The sequence below is a fragment of the Budorcas taxicolor genome, chromosome 25, assembly GCF_023091745.1.
Source record: "Budorcas taxicolor isolate Tak-1 chromosome 25, Takin1.1, whole genome shotgun sequence".
NCBI lineage: Eukaryota > Metazoa > Chordata > Mammalia > Artiodactyla > Bovidae > Budorcas > Budorcas taxicolor.
Genome location: NC_068934.1, coordinates 46,376,055 through 46,393,173, shown reverse-complemented (window position 1 = coordinate 46,393,173; position 17,119 = coordinate 46,376,055). Strand labels below are relative to the sequence as shown.

Genomic DNA, 17,119 nt, shown 5'->3' with positions numbered 1-17,119 from the left:
GAGAAAATAGATGGTTAATTTTAAGTCAAAATTTAAAGTGACGTTAAAGGAAAGTTTTTGTTGCAGAAGAATTTTCCAAGTGTGAGCCAAGAAGAGCAACAAAAGCTTCCAAGAGCTGTGTGTTTTAATTCTGTGTTCTTATTTTATCTTGAGATGGTTCTATTAAAATATAAAGTTGGAGGCATATCTTTATATTCTGTTTTAGATGTTGATGAGAATTATCTTAGCTGAAAGAAATAGCTTATATGCATCCTGTACAATCTTGAAAATGTGGATATTTTTTCCTACTTAGGTGGCATCAGTTTTTTTCATGATTTTATTACAAACTTTTCTTCTTTTAAATAATTGTTACTATATATAGGGAGTTTTACCATTATGTTTTATCTTTGAGACTCAGCTAGTCATTAGAAGTAAAGACGTGCTTATATTCAGTATGCAGATAAAAAATATCAATAAATCTGTAACTGCTTTATTGAATATCGCATGCCACAGATATAAAATACTACATAACTCTTTACATCTGTCACCCTTTAAATTTCTTTAATTGTCTTAAACATCATCTTGCTCCCAAAAAGACCCTTTGATAATTTCATAATTAACTGCTGCCAAGCACTGAAGTCAGACCTTTACAACTTTTTGTTGCCTCTTAATGTCCAGAGGGTTTTGAAATCTGGTGGAAAAGCAGGACAGTGGGGGTTCATTCAGAATGTGGAGCAAATTCTGGACCTTTGCTCACTCTTGGCTGCGTCATACCAGCGTGATGCTGTGTAGCTGCCATGTCAGGGACGGCCCTGGAGGGACTGGATCACCAGGTGGATGGTCACCAGTAACTAGTTGGGGACAGGTGGTTAGAGGAAAGTCATGTGTTCATTTCTTCCTCTTTAATTCTGTCCCTGTTAACAATTAAAACCAGATAATTCATTTATCAATTATATTCTAAATTCCCAAAGAAGTAATTCCGGTTAAAACATGCCTTTGATATTTTCATGTAATTTCCTGCCATCATGTATCTTTACTTACTAAAATGAAGTGAAATTTGGAATGGACTTGAGATTATTTAACTGGTTCCCTGCCGTCAGAGGGGCACATAGATTTCCTAAAATCAGCAGAATTGGGTGCCCTAGTGCCTAACTAAAATCTGGCTTGCATTATTCTGAGTCCGTATCACTTATTTCCCAGTGAACATAAGAGGCCGGGGCTCATTCTCCTGCTAGTAGAGTCCTAGTAGTATTTAACTCACTGGTTGGCCTGGAAGAAAAAGTGATACACTCACTGTTTGACCCAGTAGTCTAGTGGCATTCAGAATATTACCTCAAAGGCCTGTAATTACGGCCTGGAGTCATCAAGAAACAGATTATGTTTATTTTGCCTTGTATCCTGAAATATGGAAGCACATAAACCACTTTTACAAAGTTTTCCATCAGAATTACAACAAAAGTCTTAATGGCTTGGGAAAGAACTCCATGTATTCTGAAGCCCTCATGCTTTGACTGTCCCCAAGGCTGAAGAGTTACCTGTTACTGGTTTCCGTAACAGTAAATAACTCATGTTTTCTGTAAAAGTCCTGGACAACTGCTGCTTATAATCAGCTTACATATGAGTCACTTGGGAACCTTATTAAGATGCAGGTTCTGATTCAGTAGCTTTGAGGTGGGGCCTGAGAATCTCCGTTTGTCACAAACTCCCAGTTACACTTGGGAAGCAAAGTCCCAAACCATCGAGCCTGCTGAGCCTTGTCGCCATGTGCTAAGTGGATAGAGACTCCCTTATCAGTAGTTCTGGGACTCATCTTAAGACATGTAGTCCTAAAATGTAAAGTTTAGGATTACCACACAGATATTATTATTAAAACTTTAAATCTTACTGTATCCAAGTACCCCAGGTTCATATTTTCCAGTGCTTCATTTGGTTCTACTCAAACAGCTCTAAAATAGCCTCTGATGCTGTAGCTAATGCTGCTGCCCCCGGTTAGACTCCGTTGGCCTAGTGACAGGGTCACCGCTTACAGTGCGGCGAGCGGTCAGTGCCGCTGTGTCAAGCACGGTGTGCTGCCGCCGCCTCAGTAGAGGCCTTCATTCATTCTTAGTGGGACTATTTGAAAATAAAGCTGTCACTTAGTTCTTTATCTTCTGAGTGAGAATTTGCCAGAATGCCACTTACACGGTTTTCAAAGTTATGTTATAGGCAGTAGGGAAACTTGGCAGTGTTTTCTTTGAATAATCACATATACTTCTGAAATCATTAGTGTTTTGTGGACTTCTCTTTCTTTGAGGTGCAAAGAAGTGACTGGAGGATGTGATTGGAACTTGGATTTTAACTCTCCAGGCTATCTGTTACTTATAATTAGTGGCTGCTTTGTTCTCATGTTTATTGATCTGTGATTTGATTTTAGTTTTTCTGGTTTTATGCCCTCTTCCTCCCTTCTACTTACTTCAGTTGTACCTTCAGTGATACTGTTCAGAAACAGTAGATGTTTAATTATTTGAGATTTTCCCAAACTGGATATGTTATGAATTGGTTATATTTTAACCTTAGCATATCCCTGTATTTACTAACAAGGCAATCCAGACTTGTGGTATGAATGCCTAGAAACAGCATAAGCAAAACAGTAATTTCAATTTATCAGGAAATGTTTTGATTTAGTTGACTTTTGTCAGTTATAAAATTTAAATTCATCTTTTTAACTAGAAAATTGAGTTGTTAGTAATACCTCTAATGATTTTTAAAAAGCTAGTGGAGAGATGAAGGTCGTGAATCAGGAATAGGTGTTGTCAGTGATGCCCCATTGTTCAGGCCGTGTGACCAGTGATTTCACAGTATCCTGAGGAACTGAGGGGACATCACATTGTGAAGAAACAGGAAGAGTCCTCGCAGGGCACAGACTTTCCGCCTGTGCACTCCTCACTTACCTAATTCCACTACACTAACCATCTAATTTTTTTTAATTATTTATATATTTGATATCCACTGTCTTATCATTTGTATCCACTGTTGAATGTGAACTTATAAACCACTTTAAATGTCACTTTAATATCAAGTGTTTGACTGGAAAGCATAAAGAAAGTTTTTGAACTCTTAACTTAGTATAATCAAGGATAAAATGTTTTGTGGGAAGGAAAGAATTTTAGCTTCCTGGCCTTTTTTATCATTTTGAGCCAACCTGTGGCTTCTTAAAGTTGTTAGATATCACAGCATGTTATGGATTTCTGCTACATCTATTATTGTAAGTCTGTTTAGAAATTACAAATGCAAAATAGTTTTTTATTGTTTGTTTTTGCATTTATATAGCGCCTTTCCTCCGAGGAGCTCAAGGCATTTTTCAAAATCTGACAGTTTTTCTCACAACAACCCTGTAAGGTAGGTAGAGAGCATTACAAATAGTAATAAGATACAAACTAACTTGTTTCAGCCATTAGAATGTTCTTTTATGTTAAGTAATTGGAGGTGTCTGCCTAAACAAGATTTGTAGAACATTTTGCAAACCTTTTGAGAATTTGGTCTTTAGTATTAGCTACATTTAAAAAACCACTTGTACTCCATAACAGGGTAATTTTAAGAGAAATCATTCATCCAAAGGTCAGGAGGCACTCCATGGGATTAGCTGAGCACTGATTGCAGGACTCAGCCAGGTATGTTTCTGGTTGTTGTTTACTTTCAGGTCAAGAAGGAATGAAGAGCTGTCCTAGCGGAACTCCCCCTCGCCCCCCAGCATCTCGGACTGTCAGTTTGCAGTTAAACTTTCTTGAGAGGGGGAATGTGGTCACGATGTTGCCTCACGGGTTTATTTTTTATCTTAAATATTTGAGCATGTTTCTCTCTCTCCCTCCCTCCTTCCCTCGCTCCCTTTTTCTGTGCCCCTCCTCTTTCCCTCCCTCCAGTCAGCTCTTGGTTTACATTGGAAGGGCAGTAGTGCAGCTAATACCCACCTGCAGCTTTTCTTCATTGCCACAGTGGCCTCTTGGGTTTGGAAACAGAAAAACCAAATAGCAGGAAAACCTGGGAAGTCAGTCTCTGGAAAGAGTGGGGAACAGGTGTGTGGGAGTGTGAATTCATATGTTTTTCCCCTGCCCCTTTTAATAGTAAATAATTGTAAATGCCGTATTTTTAAATTTCCTATACCGGCCATGGGATCAGAGAAGTGTGGGAAGAGAAAAATAAATGTTTGGTTTATTGAAAGTTGCACATGTCATATTAAGAGGGAGGAGGGGCGTGTTGATTTGGAAACGCCAAAGACCTGTCTCCCTTGCCCCACCTGCCGCCCCATACACAGCTTGCTTCCACTCCTTCGGCTGTGCTGTCAGGGTGGCAGGCGTGCCGTCTCGGGCGGGGCTTGGTGCTGGTGCTCAGCTAGAAGTCAGAGCCCGTTCTCATGGTGAAGGCACGCAAGAGGGCGCCCATGCTTCAGATGAGAGCAGGGCCAAGAAAAGCTTGGGTAACAGGCCCCTCCTTCCAGCAGTTGGCCCTCATTGGGCCTTATTTTTCTCATTTGTGGAGCCAGACATAATTTTTTAGATCATCTGAATTTTCTTCTACCTTTAGGAGCCATGGTGTAGAATAGCTTTATCCAGTTTATATGGGAGATTTAGCATGACTGTATAAAGGAGAGGACAGAGCATATTTTTCTTTTCTTTTTTTTATATTTTTCTATTCAATAATAGAAAATTAATTTTTTCCAAGATCCCCCATGCCTTTTGCTCTGGACCTGATAGTTGTAACAGCCTTGTTACTAAATAATTTTTATTTCCTCACAGTTTTTATTATAATGGGATTTAACTTGTACTGTCAGCCAGGTGATTTTGATGTTCTATGTGGTTATCGAAAACAGCTGTCTATTCCCCTTCCTGTCTGCACCCAGTAGCATTTTCTTCCTCCTTTTCATCACTATCATTTCATGCCTATACAGGAACGTCGCTCAGTCGTGTCCGACTCTTTGCGACCCCGTGGACTGTAGCCTGCCAGGCTCCTCTGTCCATGGGATTTTCCAGGCAGTAGTACTGGAGTGGATTGCCATTTCCTTCTCCAGCGGATCTTCCCGACCCAGGGATCGAACCCGGGTCTCCCGCATTGTAGACAGACGCTTTACCGTCTGAACCACCAATTTACAGCCGAAACTTACTGTCATATGCCTATAGACGCCAGATATGACAGTAAGTTTTGACTGTAAATTACATTTTAAGTAAAATAGAGATTCTTGTGCAGTGGGCAGCAAGGGATAGTTTAGGGGGTTTTGTTTGTGTTTGAGGCAGTAGAAGTCAGGAAAGCAGAAAAGAAAGTCACAGGTTGTGTGGAAGGTACAGCGTTAGTAACTCAACAGGTGGTTGCTGTGTGTGTGTGTGTGTGTAGCATATTAATTGTTTGGCGTCGTGTTGTTCTTCTTTAGTTGTGCCCAACTCTTTGTGACCCCATGGGCTGCAGCACTCCAGGGCTCCCTGTCCCTCACCATCTCCCGAAGTTTGCCCAAGCTCATGTCCATTGCATTGTGATGCCATCCAGCCTTCTCATCCTCTGATGCCCTCTTCTCTTCTGCCCTCAATCTCTCCCAGCATCAGGGACTTTTCCAGTGGGTCAGTTGTTCTCATCAGATGACCAAAATGCTGGAGTTTCAGCTTCAGCATCAGTCCTTCCAATGAGTATTCAGGGTTTCCATCACAAGCAAAGAGTAAGCAAAAGGATCAGGTGTCTTTAGATAGAAGGTTTCAGAAAGTGGAGAGCAGGAGTAGCTGGTGTCTGTTCCAGGTCTGTGACTTATTTTTTGTCATGTTCTTAAGATTTTGAGGTGAATATAGTCCTGACTCTGATGTGTGCAGCCATGCAGTTACTTTACAGGTATCACCATTGGTCAGTCCTACATTGAACATGTAAAGATTGCTGTGGCCCCATCACTTAACATCATGTATTATTGCTCACAGGGAACTTTTACTTTTCTCTTTACTGTGCAAAATGTGAGTTTCTGTTCCCCGTCATTTGGTATTGCCTGGAGTGGTGTGCCTCAGCTAACAGCTGCTGAGTGGTCTTATCTGTCCTTCATATGCACATAATCCCATAGTGCAGGGTTGCAGCCAGAAGGGTTTAGTTTGGGTTTCTTAGTGAAACCCAGTGTTGACAAAATCACTTGTGATGGCCGCACTTCAAGAGTAGTTTAATACTGTAAGTGTGGAAGTTTGAATACCATCACAGTTCTGCAAATCTGTATTTTAGTGATCCCTGACACCATAGTCTTGACAGTCTAGTTAAAGACATTCTGAATTGTCCAGAGGACTTCCACTCATCTGTCTGTGAGGGCTGGTGTGCTAACTGATTGAAATGGGAAATAAAATTGGGCACTGTTTGTTCATGTGCTATCTCCAGAGCTCCTTTGGATCCTTGTATTAGGAGTCGCGAGAGCTTCCTAACCCTGGAGTCTGGGGCACATGAGTTTCTAGAGGTGTCAGTGTGCTCACCCACCTGAAGGCCTCTGAAGATCCTGCCCAGTAAATTGTACTATACGTATTCTCTTCCTCGCATCTTCCCCCTTCCTTGTTCTATAACATTCCTTGTCCTGTTGCTCGCCAGCTGACTCCCTCAGCCCTGGTCATCTCTTTGAATCAAGCCTTAGAATTTCTGCTTAGGTCCTCTGCTTAGAATTTCTCTCCTTTGCCTTCCTCTTCCTGATTCCTTCCTGTCTCTAGTGATAGTCTGTTTTTTTCTTTAGAAATCTCAGTTCACCACTTTCTTCATTGTCCATATCAGTGTCAGCCCCAAACCACGCTTTAGGTATAATCTCCACACTTGGAAGTGCCACAGCAGTGTTGTTTGTACCACATTAATGTGTATTTGCACATTGATCCTTGCTTTTCTGTTTGATGCATGGATATATCTTTCAGTCCCAGCAAAAGTTTCCATAGAACAGTAGCCATGTCTTCTAGCTTATATTTTTCACCATAGCACCTGTATGCACAGCACCTAAAAATAATCCTTGGTGAAATATTGTGGCTTAAAATCTTACTGAATCTTAATGTATTTTACTTGAAGAGCAGTCTGTAATTCCTTTTTTTTGTTGGCTGTTGATTTTTTTAAAAAGCTTTATTTTGAAAAATAAACTACATTAACATGAGAAGAAATTTTGAAGTTAAGCTCCAAGAACTTTTAATCATAGTGCACATTTTATTGAGAACATAGCTTTAAAATGAGTAAAACTTAAATTTTACTTGGGCCATGATTGTATCGTGTGTTTGACGTGCCTGGCCATGTAGTGTTCTGAAGTCGTCATAGCTGATTTTACGTAGATGCCTTCTGAAATTTTACCCCAGCAGTTTTTCCTTCCATCACCACCACAACAGCACCACCTCTCAAGTTGTACCCTTGCACGCTTTTTGTTCTTGGAATGCAGTTATCACAGACTCCTTTGACGTGGCTGGTAGAACATCCATCCAAGTGTGTTTCAGGACCTGTCAGGATGCTTAGTTTGGGGTTTTTCTAACTGTAAATGGAGGGTGTTTTTGTTTATGGCATAAGTTTGTTTACTTCATCCTTCTTCTAAAGCTCAGTGCCCTGCACTCTTCTGGCTTGCTTCTGCATGTTTTAAAAAATCCTTGTCCTTCCAACTCGATTAGATGAGCTCTGTCCTAGATCTCATTTTGTGCCTCCCGAATTAGGTGACAGTTAAAAGCCTGCATTAGCTTTCATTTGAGTCACCTGGTCACCTCTTGGTTAATGAGATAACAGTGAAATAAAAATACTAAAGTACAGTTTGAGGAAGGGAAGTTATATTTCTTGGTGATCAGTATTACTTTAGTACTCATTATCCAGACTACTTATTGTTCTCTTGTTAAGTCTGGCTGTTGTTTTTAGGTTACTTTTTTCTCAAAATCTTTTAACTAACAGTGGCCCAGGGATGATGGAAGATAACTAAAGTTGTTGTTTTGATTTCTTTCAGATTTCGGCCTATTAAAGGAAGGCAGGAAGAACTCAAAGAAGTAATTGAACGTTTTAAGAAAGATGAGCACTTGGAGAAAGCCTTCAAATGTCTGACTTCAGGAGAATGGGCACGGCACTATTTTCTCAACAAGAACAAAATGCAGGAGAAATTATTCAAGGAACATGTGAGTTTATTGAAAGAATTAATACTGTTTATCTGTTTGGATAAGATTAAAGGAAACTAAAATGTAAATTTTAGTGAACACTGAAATTTTAAATCCAGTTTTCATAAAACTAATTAATGTGAAGGTCTAATAATACATTAGATAACTTATGACTATCCATAGAGAAAACTTTGTTGTCTAGAAGTGAAACTTCTGTGAACTTTTATTAGAGTAACATAGCCAAGTCACCAAGTATACAAAGATGTGAAATTTTAAAATAACAATATTTGTTACTTAATCTTAAATTTTTTCATTGGTGGTGGTGGTTTGCTTTTATAATTCTGAGAGTCTAGCAAGGTAAATAATTTAGTGTGAAGTAAGTATCAAAATTTTTTTTCCATTTTAGGTATTTATTTATTTGCGAATGTTTGCAACTGACAGTGGATTTGAAATATTGCCTTGTAATAGATACTCTTCAGAACAAAATGGAGCCAAGATAGTTGCAACGAAAGAGTGGTAACTATTACACTAGTGTAAACCCATAAAATAATCTTGCTTAAAGTTCTGTCTCAAATTACCATTCCTGTGCTAAGAAAGCTGTGGGAAGGAATAAAACCCGAGCTTGCCCGAAAGGAGACAGTGCAGAGCCAGCGCCTCAGCCCAGTGACTTGGGTTTGGGACGGTGGTGAAGCTGGAAGTTCTGAGTTGAACCAGGTCCTACTTCTAAGCCAAGGGCTTTGTGTTTTCCCCTTGACAAGTCCGGATGCCTGCTAAGGGACTGCTGAACGGTTAGGGGTGTGGGGTTAGATGACCTAGCTTCCAGAATCAGTCTTTCACAGGCCTGTAAGAAAGGCTACGTATGACGTTTTAATGGTCCAAGGAATTTCATGTGTAGAAGCTGACGAGCACATTGCCTGCTAAAAATACATGTGTGCGCCAGCTCAAACAAATGTAGTGAAGTTGACCCCAGGTAGGAGGAGTGAAAGCCATACAGGAAAGAGAGTATGTGGTTATATCTTTCTTCATTAGAAAGAAGAATGCCTATTCCCTGCCTTACCTCCCAGAAGAAACCTGTAGCCTCTCTCTTATAAGACCCCCGACATTTTTTTGTAGCAAAAATGTTAGGGTCAGTTACCTGAAAATGGAACGTTAAAGAGCCTCACTCCTGGCCTCTTGAAAAAAATGTGTGTATGTACATGAGTGAGCGTGTCTCTCTGCCGTGGGATGGTACCCAGCCTGCTGCTGGGCTCTTCGTGGCTCCCTGCCTGGCAGATGGGTGTGAGGTTTGAGGTCTTGGGTTCTGGACTGCACCATCTAGGACAGTGGCCACCAGTCATGCGTGGCTATTGGACTTTTGAAATGTGGCTGGTCTTAATGAGTTGAGAAGTGCTGCAGCTGTGATAAACATGTCAGATTTTATATTGTGTTTCTCATTCGTATTTCATACTGCTGACCTGCTGAACTAGCATTTGGGTTGTATTGGGTTAAAACATGCTACTGAAAGTACTTTCACCAGTTCCACTTGCCTTTCTTCCCACAGCCCCTAGATTGGTGCATGTCGGGCTCGCACTGCACTTGGCTGGTGCCCTCCAAAGGGCGGTACCCCAGCTCTGGGTGCTCCCGACCTCTTACTGCTGCTCATCTGTGTCCTTCTCCAGGGTCAGCAAGCTGAGTTCAGTGCAGCGGCTTTTTGAGTCCTTCCTGCCTGCAGAGCACAGGGGCTTCAGAGGTGTAGGTAGCACGATGCCTGCAGGACCTCCTGGTCTCTTGTAGGGATCAGGCAGCTGCCCAAGGCTGTGGGGCTTCCAGGGAAGAGGAGATGATATCCAGGTGCGGTCAACGTGAGTCAGTTAAAACACGCACAGCTAGGTCTTCTCAATTCCTGGTATTTATTGGACAGGCTTATTTTATTAAAAGAAGCCTTATTATTTATAATTACTAGTAATTTTTACCATCACATATTTTAAATAGGAAACGAAATGACAAAATAGAATTACTGGTGGGTTGTATTGCCGAACTTTCAGAAATTGAGGAGAACATGCTGCTTAGACATGGAGAAAACGACTTCAGTGTCATGTATTCCACAAGGAAAAACTGTGCTCAGCTCTGGCTCGGTCCTGCTGCGTTTATAAACCATGGTAAGCTCTATTTCCGAGGTGTTAGCTCTAGTGTTGGGTAGCACTGCTATAACTGAGAGTAACCTTATCTGTCTTCCTTTAAAGGAGGGTTGGAAATGGAAATTCTTTTTGCACAAACTTATGAAAATAAGTCTTCCTGTAGTTTAACTCGAGATCAAAAACTTCTATCAAAAGTTGGGGAAATTATGTGGAAAGCTTATTTCAGATTTCTATAATTGTTCGTGTTTCAGATCTTATCTACAGTTAATTGACTTTATCTTTTGGACATTTTTCAGATTGCAGACCTAACTGTAAGGTAAGCATAAAAAATACTTTATCTCAAGTATTTTGTCTTTGCTTCAGGTATGCGTTTCTTAATGAGTTCATTTTATTTCAGTTTGTGTCAACTGGTCGAGATACAGCATGTGTGAAGGCCCTAAGAGATATTGAACCTGGAGAAGAAATTTCTTGTTATTATGGAGATGGGTTTTTTGGAGAAAACAATGAATTCTGCGAGTGTTACACTTGTGAAAGGTAAAGTATCGATTAATGCCTGATGACTGTGAGAATGAGTGCGCGCCGTCCTCTCATCATTTAGAGGCAGAGATAGTCTTCTGTGTCCTGTAGCATCACACCCAGGACAGCAGACAGGAGCGAAACCAGAGAGGACAGAACTATTTAGGGGCACCAGTGCCTGGCCTTCTGAAATGTTAAAATCGTTCCCAGCTGTTACCCTTATGAGTGAGTCAGAATACAAATATGCTTCAGCAGAGAGTGGGAGACACACACATACAGTTCCAGGGTGGGGTTGCTCCAAAATGGCAGGTGAGACTCACCACTGATCACCATTTAAAAACCCCAAGCTGTGTCTTCTGGAAGTCCTGTGTTTTGATATATGTGCTCTTCACAATTTCTGAGTCCTGCTGCTTCCTTTTGTGACGCATCGAGACGGGTCCTTGTGGAAACCCCCCGAGATCTGACTGAGCAGGACTCCTTGTCCACACTGCTCATCTCCTGGTGGCAGCGTGTGTGTAGAGCTCACAGAGGCAGCTTCACAGGCTTGTCTGGGTTGGCATAGCCACACGGGGAGCACTTCTGGATTTGGTTTTTGTTATTGTTTTAGTTTCTTAATTGAAGTATAGTTGATTCTCAGTATCATGTTAGTTGCAGCTGTACAGCACAGTGATTCAGTTATACGTGTGTGTATATATATATACACACATTCTTCAGGTGAGCACACGTAGATTTATTGAACCCATTTTACGTGCTGTGTGAGGTACTGGGTGCTTTACTCTCCTGGACTCAGTCCTCGGCTGTCCTGGGAGAGGATGGTAGAGTGGGACACTGCAGGTGCAGAGACCCAGCTCAGCCTGACTCAGAGCCTGCGCTCTCGCAGCTTCGTGTTTTTCGCACACGGGAGCAGATGGGGGTAGTGCTGTTTCTCTCACTGTGAACACCCAGCTGCCAGCCTCCCGGCCTTTGGAGACGTGCTGATTCCCCAGAGCTCGGCTCCCTCTCCTTTCTGGGCAGCCAGAGGTCCCTCGTGTCGTGAGAGCAGAGGCATGGAGCTATGGCACAGCCCCTGCAGTTTCTCTCCCAGCTCCTGGGCCCTTGACTTGAAAGGATGGCAGGACAGGAGGGGTTGGGAGGGTGGGGGGATACAGTTTATCTTTTTATAAATTAAAAAAAATGGTTCAGACATTGGTTAAATCTTAGACCAGTCCACAAAAAGACCCTTTAACCCACAAAGTCGTTTAATTATAGTCGAACAAAGCTTTAAACCACTGTGCAGAGACAGCATGGCATAGCCCGACCTGAGGCCTGACATCAGCGCCCTACGTTGGGATCCTGGGACTCTACAGTTTACTAGCTCTGTGGTCTTGGGCAGCTTAGCTGCTTTTGTGCCTTAATTACACCATCTGTGAAATGGAGATAACACTAGGGTATCATAGGGTTGCTGTGAGGATTAAATTTATCTCACAATAAGTATATAAAACACACACTGGTGTTAGGTGTTAAGGTATTTTGTGGTTTCTGGTCATTTTCCTATTAGAATGTAAGTTCCATGAAGGCAAAGATTTTTATCTTTTTCATTTATTGCTATGTTGCTAGCATCCAAAACAGTACCTGACACGTAGTAATAACTACGTGCTTGATAACTGTTTGGTGAATGAATGAATGGAGTAAATGATACGCTGAATATGTTTAGGAGTCTTCCTACAAAATGTAACTGCATACACAGGAGTCCACACCAGCCGCGAGGCAGCTCTTTCACTGGCTCAGGACCGTATGTGCCGCCATGTTCCTTGGGCAGCTGAGCTCTCCCTGAGACTGTTTCTCACAGGCCAGGTGGGCTGATCCTGCTTACTTGATGGGGTTAGTGCAAGGAATAAATAGAAATGTGCAAATCACTTTTAAATGGAAAGGCCTCATATGGAGCAGTAGGCACGGCTTTTATCAGACTATTGGAGAGTTTGATTTAAAGGTTGTCTGGGAATATTCTTGAAATCCTCAGGAACAAATTGTTTCTGCCTTTCGAGAAATTAGGCAAGAAAATGAGACCAGTCAAAGGAACTCGTTCAGTTATTATCGTCTAGTTACTGAATGGTTCTCGTGTTAAACCTTGTCCAGGCAGGGTAAACGAGGCCAGCCCAGTGCCAGCTCTGAGAGCAGTACTGTGAAGGGACACGTGGTGTGCTGGCTGCTGAAGGGTGAACACAGGAGAGTGCAGTGTTGACAAGGCCCTGACATCACGGATGCAGTGTCCAAACGATACCTGGGGTGTGTGCTTCTGGGCAGTGACCATCCTGACACAGTAGTAATACTTTTCATAAGTAAATGCTGCAAATGTAACTCTCGAGAATTTGAAGAATAAAATCTAGTGAGGGATTGAAGAATATGAAGGACCAAAGTATTTTAGTGTGTGAAAGTATGTCTGATGATCACATTTTGCAGTATACTAGGGGCAGTTTGCTTTAATAGGTATTAAAAGTTACTGTGAAATAATTGTGTTCAAAACCTGATGATACTGGCTCAGATAGGAACAAATAGATAAGAGGACATGAACAGAGTCCTGAAGCAGAGCTCAGTGTGCATGAGATCTTAATACCATGTGTAGGGAAATGATGATTTCTTTGATAAAAGGTGGTGGTATAATTCATCATGGGTCTGAAAGAAAACCAGGCTCACCTCCCTTCTCATACCATATACAAGATAAATTCCAAATAGATTAAAATTTTAAATTTAAAAACTAGGTAAAATGATTAGAAGAATTTTAGACTTATATGTCTCAACTTGGTAGTGGAATTTTCTGGAAGAAGTTAGTATAAGAAATGGTGAGTATGAACATTGAATGGTCAAAAGCAAAAGTTAGATAAATGATAAACTTGAAGGGAGGAAAAAGCACACATATGGCCACGTTAATAACCCAAGGACAGAAAGCTCCTAGAGCTCATAAAGAAAAGATAGGCTCCACTGGAGGAAAGAGGGATATAGAGGATGCCACACAGAGAATGGTAGCTATAAACGAGATCAGTGAAACAATAGCTAGGTATTCATTTTCACCATCAAATTGGTAACATTGAGAAATATACTCTGTGCTGTGGGTGAGGATATGGAGAGACCAGCCCTCACACAATGTCAGTAGGGCTGTAAAGTGCTTTAACCTTTTGGGAACTTATTCTGGCAATATTTGTTCAAAATAATAGCACCCTTTTATCTGGCAGTCAATTCCATGTGGAAGAATCTGTCCTGTGGAAGAAGCAGCACTAGTTAGCATGGTTTGGTTTCAAGAGCAGTGTAGCGGCAGTGTTCCTGGTGGCAGGCAGACACCAGAGCACCTGCAGGTTCCAGTCATCACCAGTGCCTAAACAGATTATGGTATGTTTAGTCTGTGTAAAAGGTACAGCTTTCAAAACATGGTGAGTTCAGAAGTGCTGGTGCACAGTACAGCGATAAGAGGGGTGGGGTGGGAGGAAAGGAGGAAAGCTGCTTGCTGAGAGGAATGTGAGGGGAATGTTACCTATTTGGGGTTTCTTTTTGCTTGAGGAGAAACAGCAGTGGGTCTAGGTGTGTAGCTCGCGGCAGAGCAGCAGATGAGGTGCTGGCAGGTGGTTAACACAGGTGCCGGGGCTCTGCGCATGGAGATGGCTGGGAAGCTCAGGGAACTTCCGCTTTGGGGAGGCAGAGCCAGGGATGGTCTCACCAGTTGCAGCCAGCACATATCACTGTCATAAGTTAAAAAGAAGAAATGAGGGAAGTAGAGAAGCAGATGAATGGTCATTTTACTTTAAAAAATTAATTTCCAGATAATTCCACCCATGATCATTTGTTTTGTTAGTAAGTATGGCCCATCTTGGGCTTCCCTTCAGCTCAGCAGTAAAGAATCCACCTGCCTATGCAGGAGATGGTAGGTTTGATCCCTGGGCCAGGCAGATCCCCTGGAGAAGGAAATGGCAACCCACTCCAGTATTCGTGCCTGAGGAATCTTATGGACAGAGGAGCTTGGAGGGCTACAGTCCATGGGGTCACGAAAGTGTCGGACATGGCTTAGCGACTAAACAACAATAGGAATAATCAAAGCAGGTTACAAATCATTCTTAGCTAGTGATAAAAACAGGTCTTTTAATGTCTCTTACTTAGTAACATTTTGTTAACTTAATGATGTTCATCCAGTAACTTTAAAGGAGGAATTTTACAGTTTTCATTACTCCAGAAATGAGATTTTCACTAAGATAGCCTAGCCTTCCTAATATAAAATTTCCATCAGAATTTATTTGTATCTAACATTATCTTCTAAGCAATGACTTAGTTTATGGAAATTCTTTAGTTTCCCTTTTAATTCCTTCATTCTCAATATTCAGTAATGGAGTGTTAAATTATGCAGAACAAAGCTAGGATATAATTAACAGGTGGGTTATTTTTACCTACACTTGAAATTCTGCAGGGTCCAATACCTTCTCAAGTGATTGACAATAGTCATAGCAAAGTGTTTTAAGTCTGGGGCTTTGGGGCATTAATTTTATCTCCATATTTATTTTGAGAGTCCTAGACTTGGCAGCTTGCAGTGATTAAGCCTCATCAGTTCATCTCACCTGCCGACCTGGTGTGGACAGGTGCTCTCAGCAACCAGGCTGACGGCAGTGAGTATGCTGTGTGTGTAACCTGTGCTGTTTCTTTTTCAGACGGGGAACTGGTGCTTTTAAATCCAGAGTGGGACTGCCTGCGCCTGCTCCTGTTATCAATAGCAAATACGGACTCAGAGAAACAGATAAACGTTTAAATAGGCTTAAAAAGTTAGGTGACAGCAGCAAAAATTCAGACAGTCAATCTGTGAGCTCAAACACTGATGCAGATACCACTCAGGAAAAAAACAATACAAGTAAGTAAGGGAGGTTTCATAAGCGTATCTTTTTTTATTTTTTATTTTTTTAAGTATTTTTGCAGAGTTTGCTTTCTAAAGCGTGCTTTAGTAGTTTTGATCTTTTGAACATTGAGAGCAACCCTGGGATTCATGCACTTCACCAGCACTGCAAGGTTCTAGAAGTGATTCAAGCACAAAGCAGTCTGTATCCTGCCTCCAGATTTTAGATGGTACTAAATTGTCTGCTTTCTGTGAATACTTGGTAACAGGACATTAAATTTCTTCGTCATGTGTTCCAGGGTCGTCATATGTTTGACAGAAAGCTTTCCCGGTGTGAGTTTCTCTGTAGCGGTGGTGTTAGGTCTGCAAGAAGACAGAGAGAGGACGGGGCCGCGGCCCACGGGCACTTGCGTGTCCCGCGCTGGCCAGTCTGTTAGCAGGGGTGATGGACTTGGGGTTCGTAGCTTCTGGCCTCAAGGCTTCCACCTTTTTACTGCCTGCTTGCCGTTTTCAGAATGAGCTGACCCAGTTCGCCAAGCCACCCGTCCCCAGACTCAGAGTTGTGGTAGAGTGGCAGTTTGAATGTCACTGTACTGTGATGAGTTGTAGCCACTGCCAAAAGTGGGAAGAGAGATGGAAAGGAGAAAGGGACAAGCTTTAAGATCCCAGTGGCTTGTGGGGGCAAGACCTAATGGAAACTGGAAAAAGAGAATGAAGAATAAAGAGAAAAGAAAGAAGAAATCCCAAATGAGCATAAGAAAACACGCCATGTTTGTGGAGCTTTGACATCCTGGAAGCATTCTGATCGCTGCTGGTCTTCATCTGGGTGACACCAGTTTGCCCTAGTGGCCGCTAAAGCAGTAGGCTCTTCACCCTTTCTTATCTCTGATAGGAATAAAATTTAAAAGTTTTAACTTGATAGTCCCCAGAATATGCCTATTTTAGCACTATAAATGTCTGTACATACTTCTGAGTAGTAAGTACCCTCTGAGGTCTGACTATTTTAGACTCTTCCTGTCTTCTGATGTTTTCAGCCCACCTCTGGGTGCTCTCCACTACAGAAAGTCCCAGAGAGAAGGGACGGTGTCTCCCATGATGGAGAATGTCACTGCCATGTGTTTCCGAATCAGCCTGCTGCTGGAGTCGGAAGCCAGGGCTGACCTCTAGTGTGGAAGGCAGTGCTGTTCCTCTTCAGGCTTTGTGTCCAAAGTGAACCAAAAAGAGCAGTTAGTTTGTCATTCACTGTTGACTGTTGGTTTTAATAATAAATGCAGCATAATCAACATTTTGTTTCCTGAGTCTGGTTCCTTGGTGAAACTGGAGACTTCTGAAGCCCCTTTTAATAACTGTCTACATGATAACACTTAGGAGCGAGCCGCCATCCGCAAGTAGGGATGGCCCCAACACTGTCCACATGGCTCTGTGACGTTGGTGGGGGTGTTTTGTGTTCTGATGCATTAACTCTATTACTGATATACGGATACTGAACTCAGTACACCACTTAGTTTAAAAGATCAAAATGGAAAGAAAATTTTGGAAGGTGCTGAGTGTTATATTATGTGACCATCTCAGGAATATTT

General features: G+C 41.9%; 1 protein-coding gene across 2 annotated transcripts in view; it reads left to right on the top strand.

Annotated features, from left to right (window-relative positions):
* KMT5B (lysine methyltransferase 5B) overlaps positions 1-17,119 on the top strand; it is a 55,088-nt gene that overhangs the window by 30,090 nt on the left and 7,879 nt on the right. For both annotated transcript variants that reach the window (XM_052661839.1, XM_052661838.1), the window contains exons 4-10: positions 3,289-3,357; positions 7,916-8,081; positions 8,467-8,576; positions 10,032-10,198; positions 10,474-10,493; positions 10,575-10,711; positions 15,361-15,557. In XM_052661839.1, coding sequence (XP_052517799.1) covers positions 3,289-3,357; positions 7,916-8,081; positions 8,467-8,576; positions 10,032-10,198; positions 10,474-10,493; positions 10,575-10,711; positions 15,361-15,557 — 866 coding nt within the window. The remainder of the gene's footprint in view (positions 1-3,288; positions 3,358-7,915; positions 8,082-8,466; positions 8,577-10,031; positions 10,199-10,473; positions 10,494-10,574; positions 10,712-15,360; positions 15,558-17,119) is intronic.